At 41.0% G+C, this 23163-nt stretch overlaps 1 protein-coding gene across 1 annotated transcript; it reads right to left on the minus strand.

The window, feature by feature from the left end:
* Window positions 1-1081: 1081 nt before the first annotated feature.
* Window positions 1082-4291, minus strand: LOC139726746 (uncharacterized). The gene has a single exon (XM_071637740.1). It carries the CDS (start codon window positions 4289-4291, stop codon window positions 1082-1084), a length of 3210 nt encoding a protein of 1069 aa, XP_071493841.1.
* Between the last annotated feature and the right edge of the window lie 18872 nt (window positions 4292-23163).

A 23163-nucleotide genomic window follows, 5' to 3' on the forward strand; every position in this document is an offset into this window, starting at 1 on the left:
TTATTATCCAGCCTGACATACAACATAATCTTTACTTTAACATCATTAATCCACATATTATAGTGAACCAGCGAACATAACATAAATCTCTATATACAAATATATATATATATATATATATATATATATATATATATATATATATAACAATAATGACGAACTCAGAATATTGCAAAAACAAATTAATACAGCTACAAAACTACTTACGTCTGATTTGGTGTTCAGACCCTGAAGTAATGGTGAGGAGGAGACTTCAGCTGTTGTCAGTGCCTGCAGCATGTCTTGCGCGTGCCCTGTCCTAATGCGTGGGGCTGCTGTGCCATGACTCTCCTGCCTGAAATGCAGCGCTGCGTTGTAGGCCGATCAGCTACCTCTCTACTCCTATCACCAGTGAGTTAGAAGAGCATGTCTTGCTCTGACAGATGTTCAGATCCAACTGATTTTCCCTCCAAATTTACTTTCCTTGTCGCCTCTAATATAACTCCACCCTCTACTGTGCTTAAACTGGTTCCAACTAGCTTTCCCCTTTTTATTACATGTCCCTTTTCTTTCCGACTAATTCCTCCTTTTGGCTTTAAACCTATCTATCCCAACTATCTCCCCCTAACTAACTACCTATTCTCTCCTACCAACTCTCCCTTTCTACATTAGCCATTCTACCCTGACTCCACTGAGCCTCCCTCTTTCTTCCACACTGTCCTTTCTCCCTAACCACTTCTCTCCACCTGGCTTGCCCGATTCTAAATTTCTATGCTGTTTACGCCTCCTGTCCCCATTTCCCACCTGATGGCTTGCCTGAACAAAGGAATCTCACACATTCCACACTCGCACTCTCAGTCACATCGTGACATATCACCCCCTACTTCAAGAAATTAGTCATATCTAATTTTCTAATAACTTTTCGGTGATATGACACTTCTGAACACTTCTCAACAAACACACATCTAGACAGCATATCCTACAGCTACTAAATCATCACTCATGAGCTATTACTCAGTGAGAATGACAACGGTGTGACAATTTGCTCACCAACTTGTAATACCTGAAATATATACAACATCTTACCTATATACAGAATAATTCATGAATCGGGTGGTCGACTCAGATAGTCTGCGCCGACATTTTCACTACCTTTGATCGCAGTGATAGAGAAATTGAACGGCTGGAGAGCAAGAGCCCATCGGAGGATTCTACCATTTGCTACCTTTGACTTGGCGATGCACTGCAGTGGCTGGTGGTCTGTTTCCAGGCGGAAATGTTTCCCATAAAGATATGGCTCAAACTTTTGAGTCCCCCAGACCACTGCTAGGCATTCTCGCTCCATCACCGAGTATTTCTGCTCACGTGGTAGAAGTTTTCTGCTCCCATATGCAATCGGGAATTTCTCTCCATCCCGTTCTTGCAACAGTATTGCACCAAGCCCGACATCAGATGCATCTGTACGCAAGATGAAAGGGCGCTCAAGGTCTGGGAGGTGGAGGATTGGTTCACTTGCCAACTTTTGCTTCAAGGTATTGAACGCGATCTCCTCAGCCTCACCCCATTTCACGAGAGCAGGTTCCCCTTTTCTAGTCCTGTCCGTCAGAGGAGCAGAAATTGCCGCAAAATTGGGCACAAAGCGACGGTAGTATCCTACCAGTCCCAGAAATGAGCGAAGTTGTTTCTTCGTCTTCGGCCTGGCAGCTGCCTGGATTGACTCTACCTTTGCTGGTACTGGCTTGAGTTCTCCCTGTCCCACATGATGACCGAGAAACTCCACATTCTTGACTCCAATGACACATTTGGTAGGTTTGGCCGTCAGATTTGCCTCCCTCAGTCTGTGCAACACTTCTCTGAGGACAACGAGGTGCTCTTCCCAGGTTGACGTGTGGATCAATATGTCGTCAATGAAGTTATCCACGGATTGCAAACCTCGGAGCAGGTCCCTCATGATCCGACTGAAACTTGCCGGGGCGTTTACGAGACCAAAGGGCATGGCTCGGAACTGATACAGGCCGTCATGTGTCACAAATGCAGTCAGTGGTTTTGCCTCTTCAGCGAGTGGCACCTGCCAATACCCTTTTGTGAGGTCCATTTTCGTGAAATACTTGTCTCTCGACAGCTTTGCAAAAATCTCCTCCTGGTCGGGAATCGGCTCGGCATCCGCTATTGTCACTTGATTCAGCTTACGATAGTCACAACAAAATCGTATCGCACCATCTTTCTTCTTCACCATGACCACTGGGGATGCATACGGGGATGATGATGGCTCAATGATATTCAGATCTATCATCTTCTGCACCTCTTCCCGCACCTTATCTCGCAGAGCATGCGGTAAGGGATACGGCTTACTCTTGATTGGTTCCTTGTCCACCAGCCTAATGTCATGCTTCCCCAAGTTCGTCTGTCCAGGCATATCAGTCATGACCTCCTTGTACTCCTGAAGAAGAAATTCTACATCATTGCGTTGATTGTCATCCAGCTCTGGTCCTATCGGTACATCTCGGACCGTCTCTGATGGAGTGAGTGGTGGGAGGTGTAACAGCTCGCTGTTTGGTCTTGAATTGACTCTGTCCTCCCCTTCATCTTCACTCTCATCCGTGCTGTCATCAACCACTGACGTGCAGGCAATGTCTAGGACTCCTGCACGTTCTGCCCGTCTGAAAACCTGCTTCACGGGTGCTAATGAAGTATCGGCAGCCTGTGCTTTGCTAAGGTTGTTCACACTTACCACATCCTCTACTGGTTTGGGTACGATAAGTGATGGCTGAGTTCTCCTTGCTCGCTCCTTCTGTCCTCTTGCCTCCACTGCATGTGCCTGTAGCTCTGGAGGTGTCCACGATTGGTCGGGATTGGTTGGCTCCTTCACACCAGGTATGTTTCCGAGGATGACGTCATACACAGGCCTGGTCATGCATAGTGCCTCCACCTGTCCTCTGAAGTAGGGCGTATCAAGCTCTACGCGGGCTACTTGGAAGCTCTTGACAGTCCCGTCAATAAGAACACACGTCCTCTCCTCTGAGGTGAGTTGCTCATCTTTCACAAGGCCCTGTCTCACTACCACAGTCAAACATCCCGTGTCTCGCAGCACGTCCACTCGCTTGCCATTGACCATGCCCTTGCAGACTGGCATCCTCCCTTCACTGGTACCACACGCGACAGCAGAGAGCACAGGTAGTGTACCTCCACAGGCCAATTTCACTTCGCTTCCGTCTTTGGTGAGATTTCGCTCAACAACCGGCGACCTATGTACCACAATACACATCGCACCTTGGTCACGGTGAGTTGACGAACTCCCCTTTCTAGTTGACGGTGACTCCCCACCTGCCTCCTTAGGTGGGTCTCCTCTCGGTGAGTCTTCGAGGGATGCAGCCTTCTCTGACCGCACTCGTCTTGCTCTGCAGTCCCTGGAGAAATGTCCGGCTTTCCCACAGCTGAAGCACACCTTCCCTGGTGCAGCATTTCCCTCGCTGGGTGCTTTGCCTTTCACAGGTGCATCTCCTTTTGGACTGCTACTATCCGACGGCTGGGCTCCATTTGGACGTTTCTCTTTCATGCGTCGGAGTCTCGGGTCTGCATGCGCCTCCCGGTACTGTTCCGCCAGACACAACAACTCTGGAAGCTTTTGCGGTCCCCGCTCTCGTAGAAACATCAGTAATTCTTTACTGCATGTCTCTAGAATCTGTTCCTGCAGAAAGAGATTCTTTAATCCAACAGCATCATCACTATATGGGCTAAGTTCAACCCATCGATCCAAATATTTCTCGATTCTATCAGCAAATTGACTGTACGTTTCCCCATGATGTATCTTTGCATTCCTAAATTTCAACCTGTACCCTTCTTCAGTGAGGTCGTATCCCTTGAGTAACGCCTTCTTGATAGCCTCATACTGCATAGATTCAGATACCGTAAGTCGAGACACAATACTCCGAGCTTTACCTGTCAACAGGGCTGATATAGCTATCCCCCAATCTGACTGATCCCATCCTACACTGGTAGCGTGTCTTTCAAACCTACACAGATACGCGTCTATGTCGTCCTTTCCATCTTGGAACACTGGAAGAGGAGGAACACTTGGCCGGTGTGTGACCCGAGTCGCACTGCTGGACGTTCCTATCTCTTTCCTAAGTTCCTCGAGTTGAATTTGTTTGGCTATCAAATCAGTTTCTGATTGCTTCAAAGCCGCCTCTGCAGCTCTAGCTGCCGCTCTCTCATCTCTCGCTTCTCGCACACACGTGTCTACATACTCCTTTAATTCCATCCCACTAAGTCCAAACTCTTTACCCTGTTCTATAAACCTGTCCCTATCCATTATGTTAACCCCAGCAATAAACTCACCCAACGCAGCACAGCGGTATTAGGCAGGCACAGGAGTACTGGCAACGATGCTTGTATCAGAACTGGAAATGGCACTGCAGCAGTCGAAGTCTCCGTGCACCCTGTAACTATTTCTTGGTGAGAACATGCAAAACTTGGTTAACATAAGACAATGGAACACATACCAAATCCATATAATTACCAGTTTCTCAATCTAACCTAACCTATCAATGAAAGAAAAAAAAAATGTCCCTTCGTGGTCGCCATTTATGTCAGCTCTAAGATCTGTATTTATCTACGACTGACGATAAGTCTGGTTCTGCTATGAGATACACTGTAATTAATACGCTTCAACACTTCGTGAGTTTACTGCACAAAAAATGCAGCTCTTATGCTATTTATTTTTCCAACAAGACTTAATGAACAAAAAATATATTTTTACAATACTTTCCCACAAAAAAAAACTATTACAACTGCGTTCGTATTTACACCAAAGAAATTATAGAAACGTTCAGGAGCAATCCAATGAGATAATATAATATGCTAATAAATCCTTTCCTCATATAAACACATCCTAGACTAATCTTATAAACACATCCTAGACCCGGGTTGAATAAAATACCTGTGGTTCAATACTTTACTGTGCGCACGTGTGGTTTCAATGTATACTGTCCGACGGGAATGGGGGGGGGGGGGGTGTGAACTAGTCTGTGCGGTAATGCAGAAGTTGCCTGGATAATCGCGATGTCGAGGATGTCGTCCGGCTGGCGGGAGTTGTCGTCGTGTCGACCGAGATGCCACCGCTTGCACCGGAGGACTACCAAGGTACGGGAATTCTGTCAGGGTAGCGGGAATTGCCCTCACGCTAACCGAGATGCCGTTGAGCTAACGGTGATGCCGTCAGTATGATGCCGTTGAGTTACCTGACGGTGATTCCGCCGAGCGTATTTGCTATGCCGTCGAGATAACGATGGTTCCGTCGAGCCCAGCTCGTCGGTGTCGATCTATAAGGGGACATTATAACCACCTCTCATAACATTATATATTCACAGGGTAATATCAATCATGAACCACAGTTCAATACTTCCTTATACTTAATAATGCTCCTGTATACTTCCACCATGACAAACAGACCTATATATACATACTACCGAAATAAACCATCGCCATGTATATACTCATAACTCACTTAACATATAAACATGACAGATCATCTCATATAAACTATCTCAATCAAAAACCAGCTAAACTGTATTCTCTTAACATATATCCCTTTCTCATTATAACTAACCTTTAAATCCTTCAGCAACCAAAATTACATTCTAACTTATCACTTAACAAACTTCTAACTTCATTCACTTTAGTTATGAACCACAAAACCTGGATTGTATTTTCCTGATACAACCATAGAAAACCAAAATATACTGTATCCACAAATATCGCTGTAAATTTAAACATTCCACCTATAACATTCACCTGCTGACTTGGCCTGCCTTCTTGCCAAACTAAAACAAATCCTATTTCCTCATTATACAACCTTATTATCCAACCTGACATACAACATAAATCTTTACTTTAACATCATTAATCCACATATTATAGTGAACCAGCGAACATAACATAAATCTCTATATACAAATATATATATATATATATATATATATATATATATATATATATATATATAACAATAATGACGAACTCAGAATATTGCAAAAACAAATTAATACAGCTACAAAACTACTTACGTCTGATTTGGTGTTCAGACCCTGAAGTAATGGTGAGGAGGAGACTTCAGCTGTTGTCAGTGCCTGCAGCATGTCTTGCGCGTGCCCTGTCCTAATGCGTGGGGCTGCTGTGCCATGACTCTCCTGCCTGAAATGCAGCGCTGCGTTGTAGGCCGATCAGCTACCTCTCTACTCCTATCACCAGTGAGTTAGAAGAGCATGTCTTGCTCTGACAGATGTTCAGATCCAACTGATTTTCCCTCCAAATTTACTTTCCTTGTCGCCTCTAATATAACTCCACCCTCTACTGTGCTTAAACTGGTTCCAACTAGCTTTCCCCTTTTTATTACATGTCCCTTTTCTTTCCGACTAATTCCTCCTTTTGGCTTTAAACCTATCTATCCCAACTATCTCCCCCTAACTAACTACCTATTCTCTCCTACCAACTCTCCCTTTCTACATTAGCCATTCTACCCTGACTCCACTGAGCCTCCCTCTTTCTTCCACACTGTCCTTTCTCCCTAACCACTTCTCTCCACCTGGCTTGCCCGATTCTAAATTTCTATGCTGTTTACGCCTCCTGTCCCCATTTCCCACCTGATGGCTTGCCTGAACAAAGGAATCTCACACATTCCACACTCGCACTCTCAGTCACATCGTGACACGGGTATTGTTTGCTCTCACTATTCAAAATGATGAAAAGGTGAACATTTTTTTTTTCTTATTCATTTTTGGCAGACATTCTGAAAAGTCTTTGCCTCTATTGTTTGTTGCAAATACTTTATGTATTGCCACAAAATTGTTGTTCTTGTTGTTGTTTGATTTTTCAGATTTAAAAAAAAAAAGAAAAGAAAAGAAGAAAAAAAAAAACATAATGCACTTTACAAACAGCCCCCGGGATCCCGGCGTAGAATACAATCTATTTGCGCTCAGTGTAGCAGTGGTGATTTCGAAGGGCCGTGAATAGAGTCGGTAGGGTCGATTAACTCTTTCACATCTCATTTTATAATACTAGTCTTTTGATAAGGGCCCACTATCAGAGACATGGAGAAGAGACTAACAACGCGTACAAGCGCGAGACTAGGTGGCGCATCAGCTACCACGTGAAGCGTTGAGAATACGGTGCACCACGAATATACGGCCACAAAGTTAACCATGCATTCGTGCGAATCTCCCTGTTCGTACTATTTCAGGAGTTCGTAGAAGTTCGTAGAAATTAGTACGAACGCCGTTTAATTTGAAAGAAAACAACCTCACGACCATCTTCAGAAACGAAATGATTTTCGGTTATATACAATGGCCTTAGAGTTCATACGTTGTTGTTGGTTTTTTTTTTTCAAGAATGCACTGAGTTCTTATTAAACGTCATCCTTACGGACATCTTACGATTTTAGTCGTCCCGAAATAGTCTTACAGACAGCTCGATCACGGCATTCTCAAGTCATTCGTAAGAAAATCTTACGAATTATGGTATACTTTTTCCGGTTGCACAAGGACAACAAAAACAAATAAAAACCGCTGACGTGTAAGTACCGTCGACAATGTTTATCGTCTCGTATTTCTTTGAGCAGGAGGTGCTTCCTATCGATCGCCATGAACAGAAGGAGGATAACTTCGCGCGATTGGCTTCATGCTATCTAATACCCAACAATCTTGCGAATTGTGTGCGTGCTCCTTACGAGCAGCTTACGAACATCTTATAAAGGCTATGAGTCGTTCGTACAACGCCTTACGAATTTACGTTCGTAAGGCTTTCTTACGAACGCTGTAACAGCCTTTTGTGAACAACTTAAGGCGTTCACACGATACTCTCAAGAATTTGAAGCTTCTAGAATGGTCTCCCAAACCTACGAAATTGAGAAGAATCTTCCGTGGTTCCAACGTTATTATCACGACGTTCGTACAGCAGCCTTTTTCGTGCGATGTGGAAAGAAATCTTGGACAAGACCATCGACCAGGGTGGGAACTTTTAAGAAAGGTCTATGAACGTTTTTGTTTTGTTTCGGTTTTTTTTTTTTTTTTTTTTTTTTTTGAGCGACCTTCAAAAGAAGATCTTACGAAATGGTGTAAAAATTGTTCTTACGGCGTTGGTAGCGGTTTGTAGCAGTTCAATATGGGGATAAGGCTGATTATTTAGAAAACGATGTGTTTCTAGCATTTGATATTTTAGCCACACTCCATACACTCCGTGGGCCTTTCCATCATAATGTAACCATTCAGCATGAGTATTCAGGCTTGAGTTGTAAATATACAAAGGCACATCGTACCGGGCACTTACTATTAAAGCACAGGCTCTCATCGCGCTCATGTCACACCCTTATCCCTTTTACCCCAACAATCTATTGTTATCATATCAATGCAACGACAAAATAATGGATAACCTAGCTTACCTTTCATTTATCATTTTTAGCTTTTCTTCAAGCTGTCGTCTCCTCAGACTGGTTGCTTATTTTTTTTTTAATTCAAAGTTTATTTCATTTTTCGACAAAACATATAAGTTACACTTCTTTTGACAACAGAGAATAAGGTAAACAGAACATTATGTATCGAAAAGAATGTGAAACAGTTGAGGAGGACCTTATAGTAATTATAGATTGTAGTAAAAAAAAAACAGAAGTGATCGAAATAAGGTACATGTATAACTTTGCTTAAAGTGCGAAAAATGGAGAGACCCACTAAAAAGACAGAGCTTGTAGAATGTGGGCCCCTCTGGAAAAATGACATCAATGGAAACATTAATTGAAGCATCATAAATACAAAAGGAGAGGAAAAAAAGAGGAAGAAGTCTGGAAGCCCACTGAGAACTAGATTCACAGATAAATATACTTACTATCATAGACGTGAACAACATAGGACAAGACAAGACAACAAAACAACTGCTGGAGAAAAGGCTGTACGGGACAAAACGGGATGGACAAGACTAACAGACGCGAACAAACATGAAACAAGACTAAACAGCAAAACAACTACTGAAGAAAAGGCTGTACGGGACAAAACGGAATAGAAACGATGAACAAATAGAAGACAAAATAGCAAACGAGAATGCACAACAGAGACAGCGATCTTCGACAGAAGCGTATCAAGAGAAACAGATAATGGTTGTGGAGGGGAAAAAAAGTGATTGTAGCGTCTGAAAGGAGAAAAGCAAGGAAATGAAGGGACGTGAGAACAGGAATAAGACAGACATTCATGTCTTTGACTCTTTTGGCGAAAGCGTAGATAGCAGCAGACATCCAAAAGATTACAATTTATTCTTGAAAGAGGAAAAAGTAAGTCTGTATGTGAGAAAGAAGGCCAAATGGCTAGTTGTGTCCTGCAAAGTCATACGACTGCAATAGAAAGGACTTCAGTCTCCTCTTGAAAGAATGTATGGATGGGGAGTTTTTTATATAATGATTCAGAGAATTCCAAAAATTTGGGCCGATATAAATAAGTGTATTTTTAGCAAGAATCGTGCGTAAGAGGGGTAAATGAAATTCATTGGAACGCCTAGTGGGATATTCATGAAATGATTGGTTTTTTAGTAACATGGAATTAAAAATAGATGGAAGCAAATTGTTACAATACTTGTACATAAATTGGCCTAAATTATACAAAAATAAATCTTTAATTTTTAAGAGCTTATTAGAGGTAAACAACGTGTTTGTATGAGAACGTACAGGGGAATGGCAGATAATGCGGAGGGCTTTCTTTTGCAGGAGGGACACTCTTTCAAGTAAATTCTGATGCGTGTTGCCCCATACTAAAACTCCATAATTCAAATGAGGCAATATTAACGACGAATATAACATAAGTAATGTTTTTTTGTGGAATATGAAATTTCAATCTATTAATAACACCTGTATTACGCGATATTGTATTACAAATATTATCAACATGTGATTTCCAGGAAAGTTTATCATCTACAATGACCCCCAAGAATTTAATATTTGATACTCTTTGTAGATGAGAATCATCTAAAACTATATTTGTGTTTAAACTATCAACAGTATTGTTGAAAATCATATATTTCGTTTTTTGAGCATTAAGTGATAACTCATTAGCTCTGACCCAATTTGTCACTTTATTCAATTCAATGTTAATTTTGTGAACAAGAAAATTAATATCATTATGGGCAAAAAAACGTTTGTATCATCTGCAAAATGAATAAAAGAGAGATCCTCAGATACACGACAAAAATCATTGATATAGATAATGAACAATAACGGCCCTAAAAGACTTCCCTGTGGGACGCCACATTTGACTTCTCTGATAACTGAATCATTGTTTTTAATTGTAACAAATTGTTTTCTACCGAACAAATAACTCTTGAACCACTCCAAGGCCTTCCCACGTACTCCATAATGCGATAATTTATAAAGTAAAATGTCATGATTGATGGTGTCGAAGGCCTTGGAGAAGTCCAAGAAAATACTAACTAAATGAGAATGATTATCAATGGCATGAACTACTCTATCAACGAAATATAAAAGAGCATGCGAAGTACTATGTTTCTCACGAAAGCCAAACTGATAGTTCGTAAAAACTTCATGTACCTTCAAGAAATTGCTCATTCTCTCATAAATAAGTTTTTCTAAAACCTTGGACAGTGAAGACAATAATGAAATTGGGCGATAATTACTGACTTCAAGTTTATCACCTTTCTTAAATATTGGTATTACTTTAGCCAATTTCATTTTATCCGGAAACACACCGTTGATGATTGACAAATTAAATATATGAACAAGTGGATCAGCAATCGAGGAAATAACACCCTTAAGTATGAAATTATCTATCTCATCATAACCAGAACTTCGTTTGTTCTCAAAACAGGAAACTATATCAATAATTTCAAATCTATTAGTTGGTGTGAAAAATATGGAATCAGAGTTGCACTGACCTAAAAATTCAGTAAAATGAGTTTCTGTTGCAGGAATAGTTTGAGCATAATTTTCACCTATTTTTGAAAAATAGGAATTAAAAATATTTGCAATATGAAGAGAATCATTAATCAATTCATCATTCACTTTAATTTTGTCAATGTCAGAGTGTTTACTCGGAACATTCATGGCCTGTTTATGACAGTCATCCATCTAGCTGCAGTTAAATCTCATCAATGCATTCCACCACAACTGAGTTATATCACCGGTTATTCCCACATCCTGAAAAGATCTAATTCATATTCTGTTATTAGATTAGTGATAATGATTAATCTTAGTTATGTTTAAAAGCACGGATTGTTCTCGGGGAAAAAAAACACAAGAACCTGTACACCATAGGAGTGTTTTGGTAATCACGTCAGGTTATGTAACTTTCCTTCATACAGTCTGATTTTAATCAAACTTCTGTAATCTTGTGACTTGGGTGCATAATAGTCAACACCGCGCGACTATTCTCAAGACTATACATAGCCTCGTTGTGGTGGAGAAATGCAAGGGCAGGGTTGAACCACTGATCTGTATAGAAACTGTATTGGGATGAACGCTCTATAGAACAGCGTCAAACCAAAGCGATGCCTCGCTGTTAGTGTAAGATAAGGAGCACAGTGTGGAATACAAACCTAATACATATGGTATATACTTAAAGGCTATAAACTTGTACATGGAGTTTTCCTGTAACAAATGCTTTCTATACATCTCTTTAACGTGTACGCTAGATGTCTCATTTTGAGACTAAAATGGCAAACAACAGGGAAGACCTCATTACGCAGCTTTAGATTTTCACAACGCAGACGTTCAGAGGAAAAAAAGAACTGTTCTGCGCATACGTAAATTTGCTTCTGAAAATCGACTTCGCGTCGTCTAAGTTTGCACAGTCGGTTCTAGGCCCTTTTACGTCCGCTCAATTCACGACGCAGAGACCTGCTTGATGCAATGATCTTATGGGACGTTATTTTATTTTGTGTAGCTTGCGTCCTCGCGTAATCTGAAGACACTTTGCAACACGACGCAGGGAGAGAGGAAAATGGCCAACGTAATCGTCGTCTGAAACGTCCGAGCTGCAAATCGAAGGCTCCCTTTCCACTCATCCATGACGCGCTTCCCAGGAAAATTGAACTTGGAGTGTGTTCGAGTCTTCCTCCCCAACCCTGCTGTGGCCTCCGGGGCATTCGAATAATATTCGAGTTGGTTCATCGCCCCTGGTTTGGCCACCGTGTGGGGCGGGATACGCCTCTTTGAAAGATACAGATATTCACAATAATAGACACATCGATGATCTTCGCATTATATTTGGCTGGAAAAGATGGGTTTCAGCGCAGCGCAACTTTGCGGTAGGACAAGCGGGTGTATGAACGAACAACAAAGGATGTGGCAGTACTTACAATGGTACGGTGAGAGAGGCCTTGGGCGTAAAGGCCGTGTCACACCACTACGCGGGCTTGTGGCGAGGAGGTAGTTTCCAGCACGTAGAAGATTTTTAGCGGGCGAACAAGAATGTTTGCAATTTTCATTCATGCCTCATGCTCTCCGCAGTTGGTCAGCACCTGACAGTATCTGGCGCGTAGTTGCCCGGAGGTGCTCACGCAAGTCCAATTTAACCGCAGCCAAATTTTGAGCATGACCAAAACTTTTTCCGGGTGAGTCGCGGGAATGCCCGTAGAGGTCCACGCAGAACGCCAGTAGGAGACCCTTAGCGGCAGTACTTCCCAGGCAATTCCCACGCAGGTACTTCGCAGTCCCGTATGCAGCCAAGATAATGAAATTCTGTGGGATTTCAGCCATTCCATTAGAGGAATTCCTTCACTGAGTTGTCAGCCCCCACGCGACTGGTACAAAGGTCACACAGTATACTCGCAAGTATAACGCGTCCAGCAAGTAAGACACATGCGCTGACTCGCTCAAATCCTTTTCCGCCCTCAGGAATGTCCGGTATGCTAGAAAATCCCTACACGTAACAAGCCCGAGTAGCTTGCCCGGAAAGGTGTGACAGGGCCTAAACGCGGTTGCGGGTAAAAAAATATGCGTGCGCACCTCCGGGCGACTACTTTTGAGATACATGCTAGGTACTGTCATGTGCGGATCATCTACGGGGACCTCCGGGTAGTCAAAATTGTTCTTTGCAAGTCGCACGCAAGGCTGGTGTGACACGGCCTTTACAAACATGATGCCGATGATAATTGATGACAATATACAATTGAGGATCTTTAACAGACTAGGCTACTTTTGTGTGGGTGAATGAGTCTATAAGTAGTTACACCAATACTCTACTACAGGTGCCATTGTACACTCTGATTTGGGAGGGATAATTTTGAGGATTGTTACAATAAGGGATGGAACTTTTTTTTTTTTCTTAAAGGGATTATACTTGGAGTAGATTTGTATACGTTGAACCACTGGAATGATAAACCAACCCCTGATGACAATCATTGCGGATAAAAAGCATTCAAATATACAAAAACGCATAATAATGTTGCAGGTAGTGCGTCGAATTAAAAATCTACCACGCCAGATAACCGTTACTTGAAGAGCGCCATCTGCCGTTTTAGCACGCAATGCGATGCTTAAAATGTAATTGCGTTTGATGTGCCAAATTATTAGCTTCTTTCCACTTGCGATAACTGAGTGTAGTGCATACGTATCCATGTTATCTTGGCATCTTGATCTACTAACAGCATGCACTATTTTCCCTTAATGGTCACACACCTGTAAATAAAGTGCACCAGCATGAGCGACATCGCAACGTGGTACCAAATGTACATCTGGAAAAGGTATAAATGAAGAGTTTGTTTGCGAAAACCGATAAGTCCATATTTGCCAAATGGAGATAATTATTTGCGATTAAGGGTCAAGAAAAATAAAGAGAAAAATAAGAAAATTTTGCTTCTTTTGACCATAACTTCAAAAATGTACCTTTATGATGTAGTGACCAATATATCATTTAAAAGTTATTATTTTGTACTTTATGACAGAGACCGTACTTCAAAATCTTCAAAAATGGACTTATCGGTTTTTGCGAACAAATTCTTCGTATGTAAAGAAAGAATATGTCACATCAGCCTGTTAAGAACCAACAATTACGTGTAGAGGATGAAGGTAAAACCTTCACCCAAATACACCTCATAATGATTATGGAGACTGGACACGCTTTTGGAGTATAAGCTTTTCCCCATGAAAGTGGCTGCATGGAATCTAATTAATCCAATAACTAAAATTTTGCTCTTGGAGTGATTTTTCATCATTTACTTAATTTCCTTTAATTTTTTTAATTTCGTATTAAATTCGTATTTCAATTCCTTTTTACAGAGTTTCACTGTCACTATAAACAACTTGTACCAGGTTATAAGCAATAATAATGACATGGTCTTCTTTATTCAAGGTAGCCTCTTCAGTGTTGTCACTTCTCTACCAGATGGTATGGCGCGCTATTTGACCAATACTTCCAAAAACTTATATAGTTTATCAGTCAGTCGATAAACTAAGTTTTTCGAGAGAAACTGTGTTTGTCGAGCGATAAACTTAGTTTATCAATGAACTCTGTTTATCAAATGAAAAACTCAGTTTATCGAGCGAAAACCACAGTTTTTCGTGATAAACTTAGTTTTTCGCTCAATTAACAAATTTTCTCTCGAAAAATAGATTATTTTTGATTTCCAATTATCGATAAACAAAGTGTTTGTTCGCTTGTTTTGTTTTGTTTTTGTTTTTTGTTTTTTGTTTTTTGTTTTTGGCTATAAACTAGGTTTTTTTCCATAGATAAACTAGTTAATCACTTAGTTTATCTATAATCAGAGTTATCCAAGCTTTGTCCGTAGTGGGCGCTTTGCTCTTTGCGCTACCAGTGCTCGTGTGCTGTATTACCAGCTCCAGGCGTTATAAGACAGACACTGTTAGTTCACCTTCATAAAGATATGGACTGAGAGAATGCAGCAATATTAGTAGCACACATGAGTGAAGGTTTGAGAAAAAAAAAATCTTAATTACACGGTATATGGCGCTCCCTATAGTAAGGCCATGCCATTAGTACGATCCTAGTGTTACTCTTTAGGCATTTATACGTGAATCGCCAAAGGTTGTGTTTTTAATATCGCTGCCACCACTTTTAACAGAGTACACTTTCATTGCTCGTCATGTTCGTTATTCCGAGGGTTCGTTAATCCGAAACGCACATATTCCGTATAATAAACTAGATGTTTGTTAGTCCGGAAATGAAATAGGGATATCGTTTTGTGGCATTATTCCGAAATTTCGTAATTCTGAGGGATCGTTTATCCGAAAATGAAATATGGTTCGTTATTCTGAAAATGAAATTTTATAAGATTTTGTTCCAAAGGTTTGCTAATCCGAAAATGAAATATGGTTTGTTATTCTGGAAGTTTGTTAATCCGTAAAAGATGAAGTGCGTGTATTAACCAACCTTCGGAATTACGAACCATATTTTGTACTTGTGTGCGTTGTGTGTGTGTGTGTGTGTGTGTGTGTGCGAGCGCGCGCGCGCGCGTCCGCGTGTAAAAAGATAATGGCATATAGGAATGAAGAAAAAGGAATTGCTTTAAAAAGAAATAAGATTATGAGATTAAATTCTGTTGAAATGGGGAAATATTTTCAAAACAAAGGCCTAAGCATCTTTCTTTTTAATAATTTATTCATTCGTTCACTTATTTTTTCCCATCTCCAACGAAGCATGAAAATACGACTGTTTACAGAGGATAAAAGTGCATATCGACATTAAAGAATATAATAAGTGAAACTTATGAATGCGCCATTAATATGGAAGGCAAAAAGAAATAAACCACCAAAAAAAGAGCCTGAAAATATCAAAATGCTGGAGATGGGGAGGAATGCTGAAAAACCAGTGCTTCTTGGGTGCACTCCCTCAAACATAATAAAACAATTACATGTATACATAATTGACCTTCTTTTTTGTACATGAAAGCGGAATTACAAAACCAAATTACCTGAACTAAGAATACAAACCTAATTAGCCTTAAACAAACCCCCAGACAAATCCAAACACTTTAACGACATTACGATTTTTCCTCGAACATACAGCGTTCTCCGCAGCTAAATGAGAAACACATGGCATGTCATGTTTTTAGAGTGCAAACACGTGTTTCGCGCATCAGCACATGCTTAGCAGCTTTGATCTTTTTTTTACCGTTGTGGCAGACCTATTGACTTCGGTACAATGTAAGCAAGGAAACTTGATTACTTGAAATTTACGAATCATAAAATAATCACCCCCCCCCCCCAAAAAAAAAAAAAAAAAAAAAAAAAAAAACTTGTACATATCACCTGACTTTATAGCTAGATATAATGAAAGCTATATACCCGACGATCTGCATTTTACAGAAGGTGAATATAATTCTTTCTTTGCATTCGTAATTTCTGACTGTCTTTTGTTATTCTCTGTCATTCATCTCGTCCTTCTTTCGTGTGCATGGCAGGCAGCATCAATGAAATTTACCAGCCTGCAATAATGGCGTCCGTCATCGAGTACTTCGTTTGGTGTCTCACGCTGATGGCTGCTGTCGCTGTTGTAGTTGAGCAATGCGCCCGGACTCTGTCTTTATGCTGTAACGACAGTCAGTGTCAATTCACCTGGAGTGATAAGTTGATTTGATGTAAAGGAACACAAACAAACAAAAAAGATCCCTGAAGGCCTACTGCAGCCTGCTGCTGCGACAGTGTAGTACAGCGAGTGTTGCTGATTCCAGGCGCACAAGGCCAGAGCCGTTTCATCGAGGATTGATACTGCATGCTAGCGATCGTGAACTAGCTGAGCTGCAGCACAGTGCAGAGTGTATTATCTCGTTGCGTCAAAGACACCTTAGATAGAGAGAATAGTTAAGTCTCGCCTTATATCCATGGACCGCGGAATATTTCAATGTGTGCGTGATTAGCCAAGAGTTAATATTCCCTTCCCCCCCCCCCCCCCGTCAATGGAAAAATCGCGAAATCATATGCTTTCTTATGCTTTTTTAATATTTTTCTTCCTTTTTGTGAGTCAAAATTGCCGGGTGGTGGGGACTACGCGCGCCCCTCCGATCAATAGCAACATACCGAGCTAGCATAGTACAATGTTGTAATAGTTGCATTCCTAATACAATTGCAACGTATCAGGGCAAATAACCCCCCCCCCCCCCCACACACACACACACACAATATATCCCGGCTGAATACTGGTTAGTGATAAGGTTAGAGTGGAGATTAGGATTAGGGTTAGGTTTATGGTAATGTTCAGGACAAGGGTTAGGGCAAGGGTCTGGGGAAATTGCCCAGGGGGTATTCCCACATTATACTCATAATCCTGGAACATTTTCCATATTACAATGTTCACCATGATATCATAAAGTTAAGGTGTAGTTCTAGGATATCTGCCCTGCAATTGTTAATTCGTGCCTTAGTCAAGGATAAGAATGCGTCCGTTATGAGTCTTCTCTTGATGACGTCACGAAAATGGAGAGAGAGAGTTGTTGCTGTTGTTTTTAGGAGTGAACCTCAGTACCTGGGTTCTGGAGAAAGAAAAAAGGTAAAAGGAAATGATTAAAGAAATCAAAACACATAGACCTACTTTGAACAACAGTTCCCGAATTCGCAAGTAGACCTTTTTACATCCAAAGAAATCAACATGTTTGTAATGGATGTCAGAGGATCATTAAATGGCAATATGTAAAGCTAAACAAGACATTAGACTTAACACTTTTGATGACAGTTGACTTCACCGAGCAGAGTTCAGAAAAACCCGTTCTTGATCTCACATGAAACGGGCCGCCCTCCTAACGACACTATCGTAATCAGCCTCCAGGCAAACACTGTCTTCTCGTAATCTTCTTTTTTAAATCTTAAGATTTTTATATTTTCCCTTTTGGGATTGCAATAAATACCGTGATATCTTTCAATGTAAAGTGCATTTATCAGTTATATATGGGAAATTATCTATATAAAATACAGTTTATTATCATCATCAACAAAATGTGTAGGCCCCTGGACGGCTCCCTGATAATGCACTTGTTAAGATATGTAGTTCTGCAACGACGTCATAACAATTTTCAGGGATTGATCGACACTTGCACAATGTTTCATTTAAGGATAATGCCACCGACGACCTTTTAAATCAACAGCAGGTGGGGAAAGTGTATATTTTTGTTTATATCCGTTCGTTTGTTTCTTTCAATCTCTATTCTATTACTGTTACGGCTCACCTATATGCTCACACGTAAGTCAACGTGTATGGCCACTTCCAGAGTGATATCCAAAGAATAATATCCAAAGTTCAAATGGCGCAACATTATGCTTCCTATAAATAAATTGGCGTGTCATTTTGACTCGATGTGTTTTCTCGGTGTAATTATCGATCACGTTAAGACGAACGTGTTCAGTGACTTTAAGCCATCAGACAAGTTAGTGATGCTGCTTGTGCCAACGATAAGCAAGAAATCTAACAAACACAACAACATAACATTTTATCACTATATTTATGAGGGGAAGGGGAGAGGTCGTAAAGGTATTCCTTGGTCTATGGGCTTACAAAAGCAGATTCTTTCGCATCGTGCAGTAAGATGTGATGATACACTCAATCTGTACTGGAAAAAAAATACTCTCTTAAATCAGCCTTGATTCGTTCAATCTGATTCAATTATAAAAATCCTTCTGGCGTATTGATTCAACGTCCTTTCTGTTAGACGAGAGATGGAGACGCTGAAATGGCCGCGTGTCATCACGCTACCATACTCGTGACAGCCAGGTTCAACAACTTCTTTGAGGTATCTCGGGAGAGAAACAATGGTCAGATTATTCAGCTCTATATCGGCACCAACCGCGTCATCTGACTATAGCCTGAATTGCATCTTCTGCATTACAGCATAATATACATCACTCACCCAGCCATGAAAACAGCTCACGTTGATATGTGGTATTGATGCTCATCAATAATTGATGGAGCTAAATGAGCAGACAATGTTACGAATGAGCTGCGCTATCTATAAAACAGCGCTTCGTATATACTGCTTACAGTATTAAACGTATTACAGTATTACTGCTTACAGTATTAAAGCAAAACGCGATATTCAACAGATTTTAAAGGCATGATTATTTCTATATTTTGGTCATTACAATAATCCTTCCTGCGTCATTTTTGTGACTGACATAACTCCCAACACTGGTTATAATTCATATATATATATATATATATATATATATATATATATAATACATCTGAAATATACGTATCTGTTCTCTGTCCTAGTATGATAAACTTTGAGCCATGATTACAATTTTAACTCCTCACTGTTGCTTCAAGTATCATGTGGTTGATATAACTCAACGGCTGGTTATCATTAATACATATGATTTCAGCTTATCTACTTCTAAATGCATCTGATTTTCTCTCCTATATTTCTACGGGAGTATATGAGGTGTTATACAAGGTGTGTAAAAACCATTCAACTACTCAAAATCATCACATTTTTGTATCTCTCATCTCCGTCCCACGATTTCTGTGTGCCTCAATGAGTACATATTATTACTGGTTAGATTACTAACGAGGCTATTATAGCTCACAAATTCATTTTCCACTCTCAGCTGCTCGCATTTTCGGGGTCATCCCACTAGACCGACACCCACGAGTCATACAGCCCACGAGTCATACAGCCCATGAGTTCGACAGATACAACACGGGCATAATGTGTCGGTCTCATGGGCCTTGTTAGCTTAGTGTCGAACTCATGGGCTGTATGACTCGTGAGCTGTGTAACTCATGAGCTGTATGACTTGTGAGCTGTATGACTCGTGGGCTGTATGACTCGTGGGTGTCGGTCTCGTGACGTGCACCCGCATTTGCACAGTGTACACTTCGTCTTTCTAAGTCACGTTCAGAGAGTCCGTGTTTTGATTTTTTTTTTTTTTTTGGGGGGGGGTTGCTAGTTTGTTGTTTTGTTTTTGTTTTCTTGTTTTTATTCTGTTTTTTCTTTCTTGAAAAGACTAGGTTAATGGAAACCATAGTATCTGTACAGTTACATTATTAATCACTTTTACCTGATTTTTTTTTCTTCTTCTAAATGTGTAACTACGAATGGACGTTACTAACTATATAGAAATTGAACACAATCTACTGTACAATGAGGGAAGAGTTAGAAACCAAAACAGGTTAAAAGCCATTTTTAAATATCTCAAAGTAAGTTCACCATCCCATGAAACAAAATAAACCTTTTCCATTAAGAGCACACCTGTTGCATAACAAAGAATATTTTAAAGAAGTTATGATAAAAAATATCCCATATTTTCTTTCTATATTCTTTGTTTTTTAGCAGGCCATTAATGGCATGTCTTCTCTTGTTTCTTTGTATTTAAAATACAGTTGATGGAATTTTCACGCATATCACATGACTTGTTCAAGTGGATTTTAAAAACGTTGACAGAGAAAATCAGACCAACCTAATGATAGAAGTTTTATCAAGGGCTGACCTCGAATGGAAAGATTACGGAATATCTGATGCTACCACACTATAGGCACATAAGATATTGATGGAATAGTCTGCTAGGTTATACATCCGATTAACTGTGCTCGCAAATCGTCATTAGCAATACTCCCCTTTTTCGACATGTAATCAAATTGGAAATATTGTATTTCTTTGCATTGAAAAATTGTAGTGTTTCAATCGCCTATAGCAATGGCCACTTTTAGGGAGAAAGTTTCGTAGTACAAACACGCGATGTTCTTCAGTTGTGCAAGAATAAAAAACGAAACCAAAACTACTATTGTGAGTTGGTGACTTAATCATCTCAGCTATAGTCTCCTCTTGTGGTTGCCCCAAGTATACCATTATCTGGTGAAACCGTATCAGGGCAATTACCCCCCCCCCCCCCCCCCCGGCTAAATACTGGTCAGCGATAAGGTTAGAGAAAAGACTAGGATTAGGGTAATGTCTAGGGTTAGAGCTTTGGTTAAGGTTAGGATTAGGTTCAGGATTATGATAAGGGTTAGGGTCAGGGGAAAGGTCTGGGGTAATTGCCCAGGGGGTAATTGCCCTAGACCCGGTGAAAACATAATGATACTCTAAAATGTCATAACTTTCTTTTAATAGTTCAAGTTCCATTTTAATAAAATGCCTATCACTCGATTTAGCCAAGTTATTCTCTTTGTTAAAAACAAACGTAAAGCATGGTGGTAGACGCGCTCTTTAACATCGATATACGAAAATTCTTACTCTGGGTAATCAGTACACGTACCACCATACCAAAAGCTCATGTAGTTTTCGTTCCTGCAACAGACACCCACAATTTGAGTAGCGTTATTCTTCCGTCGCGTTGTGTGGTGGAAAAAAAACCCCAAAAAACCCAGCGTCGGTAATGTTACTCTGAGCACGGATACAACTTGCGACCGTGTCAATAGCGGCTTCACGCCTGACTATTTTTTGCCCCATAATTGGCGACGCATGCACAATACTCCCTGCCGATAGGAACCCATTTGTTTTGGAACAAAGTGCGTCACCTTTCCAGGGTTTTAGGGCATCCGCGAGAGCTGGCAGAAATTATTTATTCGAAAAAAAGCGCTTTTCTATGAATTGAGAGGGTGAAACACCATTCATGTCTGCACAAAGATTCCGCAGACAATTCTTGTCAAAAAAAAAGAGATGAGGCACCCAGTTGTGATCGTGGAGATGAAATGGTTGAACAAGGGACTCATGCACGACATCCCACAATTATTTCAGACTGGATCGCGTGAGACTACAGATAATAATGTCTTACACTACTCAATCAAGTTATAAATTCCTTCTCATGGAGCAAAATTCATGTTATATCTTCCTTGGTTTTTCTTCCTTTTTCCCCCCGATATACGGCTTAACAGTTTCCTTGGATGGAATTTTGCAAAAAAAAAAAATGCACATAATAGTATGACGTGAACATTTAAATGACCTGACCAATGTTATTTTGATGTTGTTGTGACAGTTAAACTGGGCAGTGTTTGGTTTTTTTTTTCCAAAGAACTGTCAAGAGGGCGATTTTTGCATTTAAAGGGGATGGCTAGTAACCGATCAATGGGAATCAGTGGGAATGCTGAGGGATGATTGTTCCAATCCTTGTGGGATTCATTTAAGAGTACATTATATATCTACTGTTGTGTGAAAATGATTTGCTTCAGAACGGTGTCATATTCAAGTAATGCGCAGATTAATGCCCCGTCACTGACCAGGCACGCTTTAAAGGTGCAATAAATTCGAGAACGCAATTCGGTGGATTCCATGTACGGTGCGCCACCTATCGGTTGTAGCGGACAGGCCGAAATCCGCAATGCCTTATGGGAAAAAGTCGACATCAAAATTACTCGCATTATATGCACATGCAGCAGCGCAGCTGCAGCTAAGCTCAGCCGGCCGCGCCGGGCGGGCGGGCGCCCGGGCTGGGCCGGCCGGATATCGATTGCGAGATCGAGAGATAGATCGAAACGGTATGGTATTAGCAGCAAACTGGCTTTTCCGTGTTGTATGTTCGACGCGACGTATGTACACTCCAAAATGCAGGCTTGGCTTTTGACTTATTTCTTTGGCAAAAGACACCAAAGGTGGTTGGAAAAAAAGGAATCTCACATGCCAAATTGTCACTTACCTGCTGTTCTAAACAGACTCAACCAGGGCTGCCAAAGCCTCCTTGTTCTTCTTGGCCTTCTGGTCTGGCTTGGCCCGCCTCTCCTGACTGCACGGCCAACGGGAGGTATGCCACGATCATTCAGGTATTTCTTCAGTTCGTCGACTCGCATTCGCCGGAAGACAGCTAGGTCTTGGGGGTCTGCCATTTTCGCCTTGGGCCTTGGGTTTGGGGGGGGGGGGGGGGGGGGGGGGTCTGCCATTTTTAAAAGTCCGCTGTGCTTTGTGGCGACCGTAACGCGTACCTCTAGTTACCGCGTATACCGATCGTCAGGCGCTAGGCCAGTACAGTTATTCTGTACAGTACACAGTGCATTGCGCATCGATGCAGCTACTGTCGACTGCGCTGCAGCGTAGCTCTAGCTGCATAGCGCGATGTCGACCCCAAAGTTGAAAATCGGCCTGTCCACTACAACCGATAGGTGGCGCACCGTATATGGAATCCACCGAATTAACTGCAGTGCTATATGGACACTGGGGGCGCTATAGCAATGTGTTGTAACTATTTACCCAACAGAGATATTTTCAATGGGTAAACCACTCCATAACCTTTACACGCTCACGAGAGAACGAACAAAA

Source organism: Diadema antillarum, unplaced genomic scaffold, assembly GCF_040938485.1.
Source record: "Diadema antillarum isolate AM-2024a unplaced genomic scaffold, OU_Dant_1.0 seq00000098_RagTag, whole genome shotgun sequence".
Lineage (NCBI taxonomy): Eukaryota > Metazoa > Echinodermata > Echinoidea > Diadematoida > Diadematidae > Diadema > Diadema antillarum.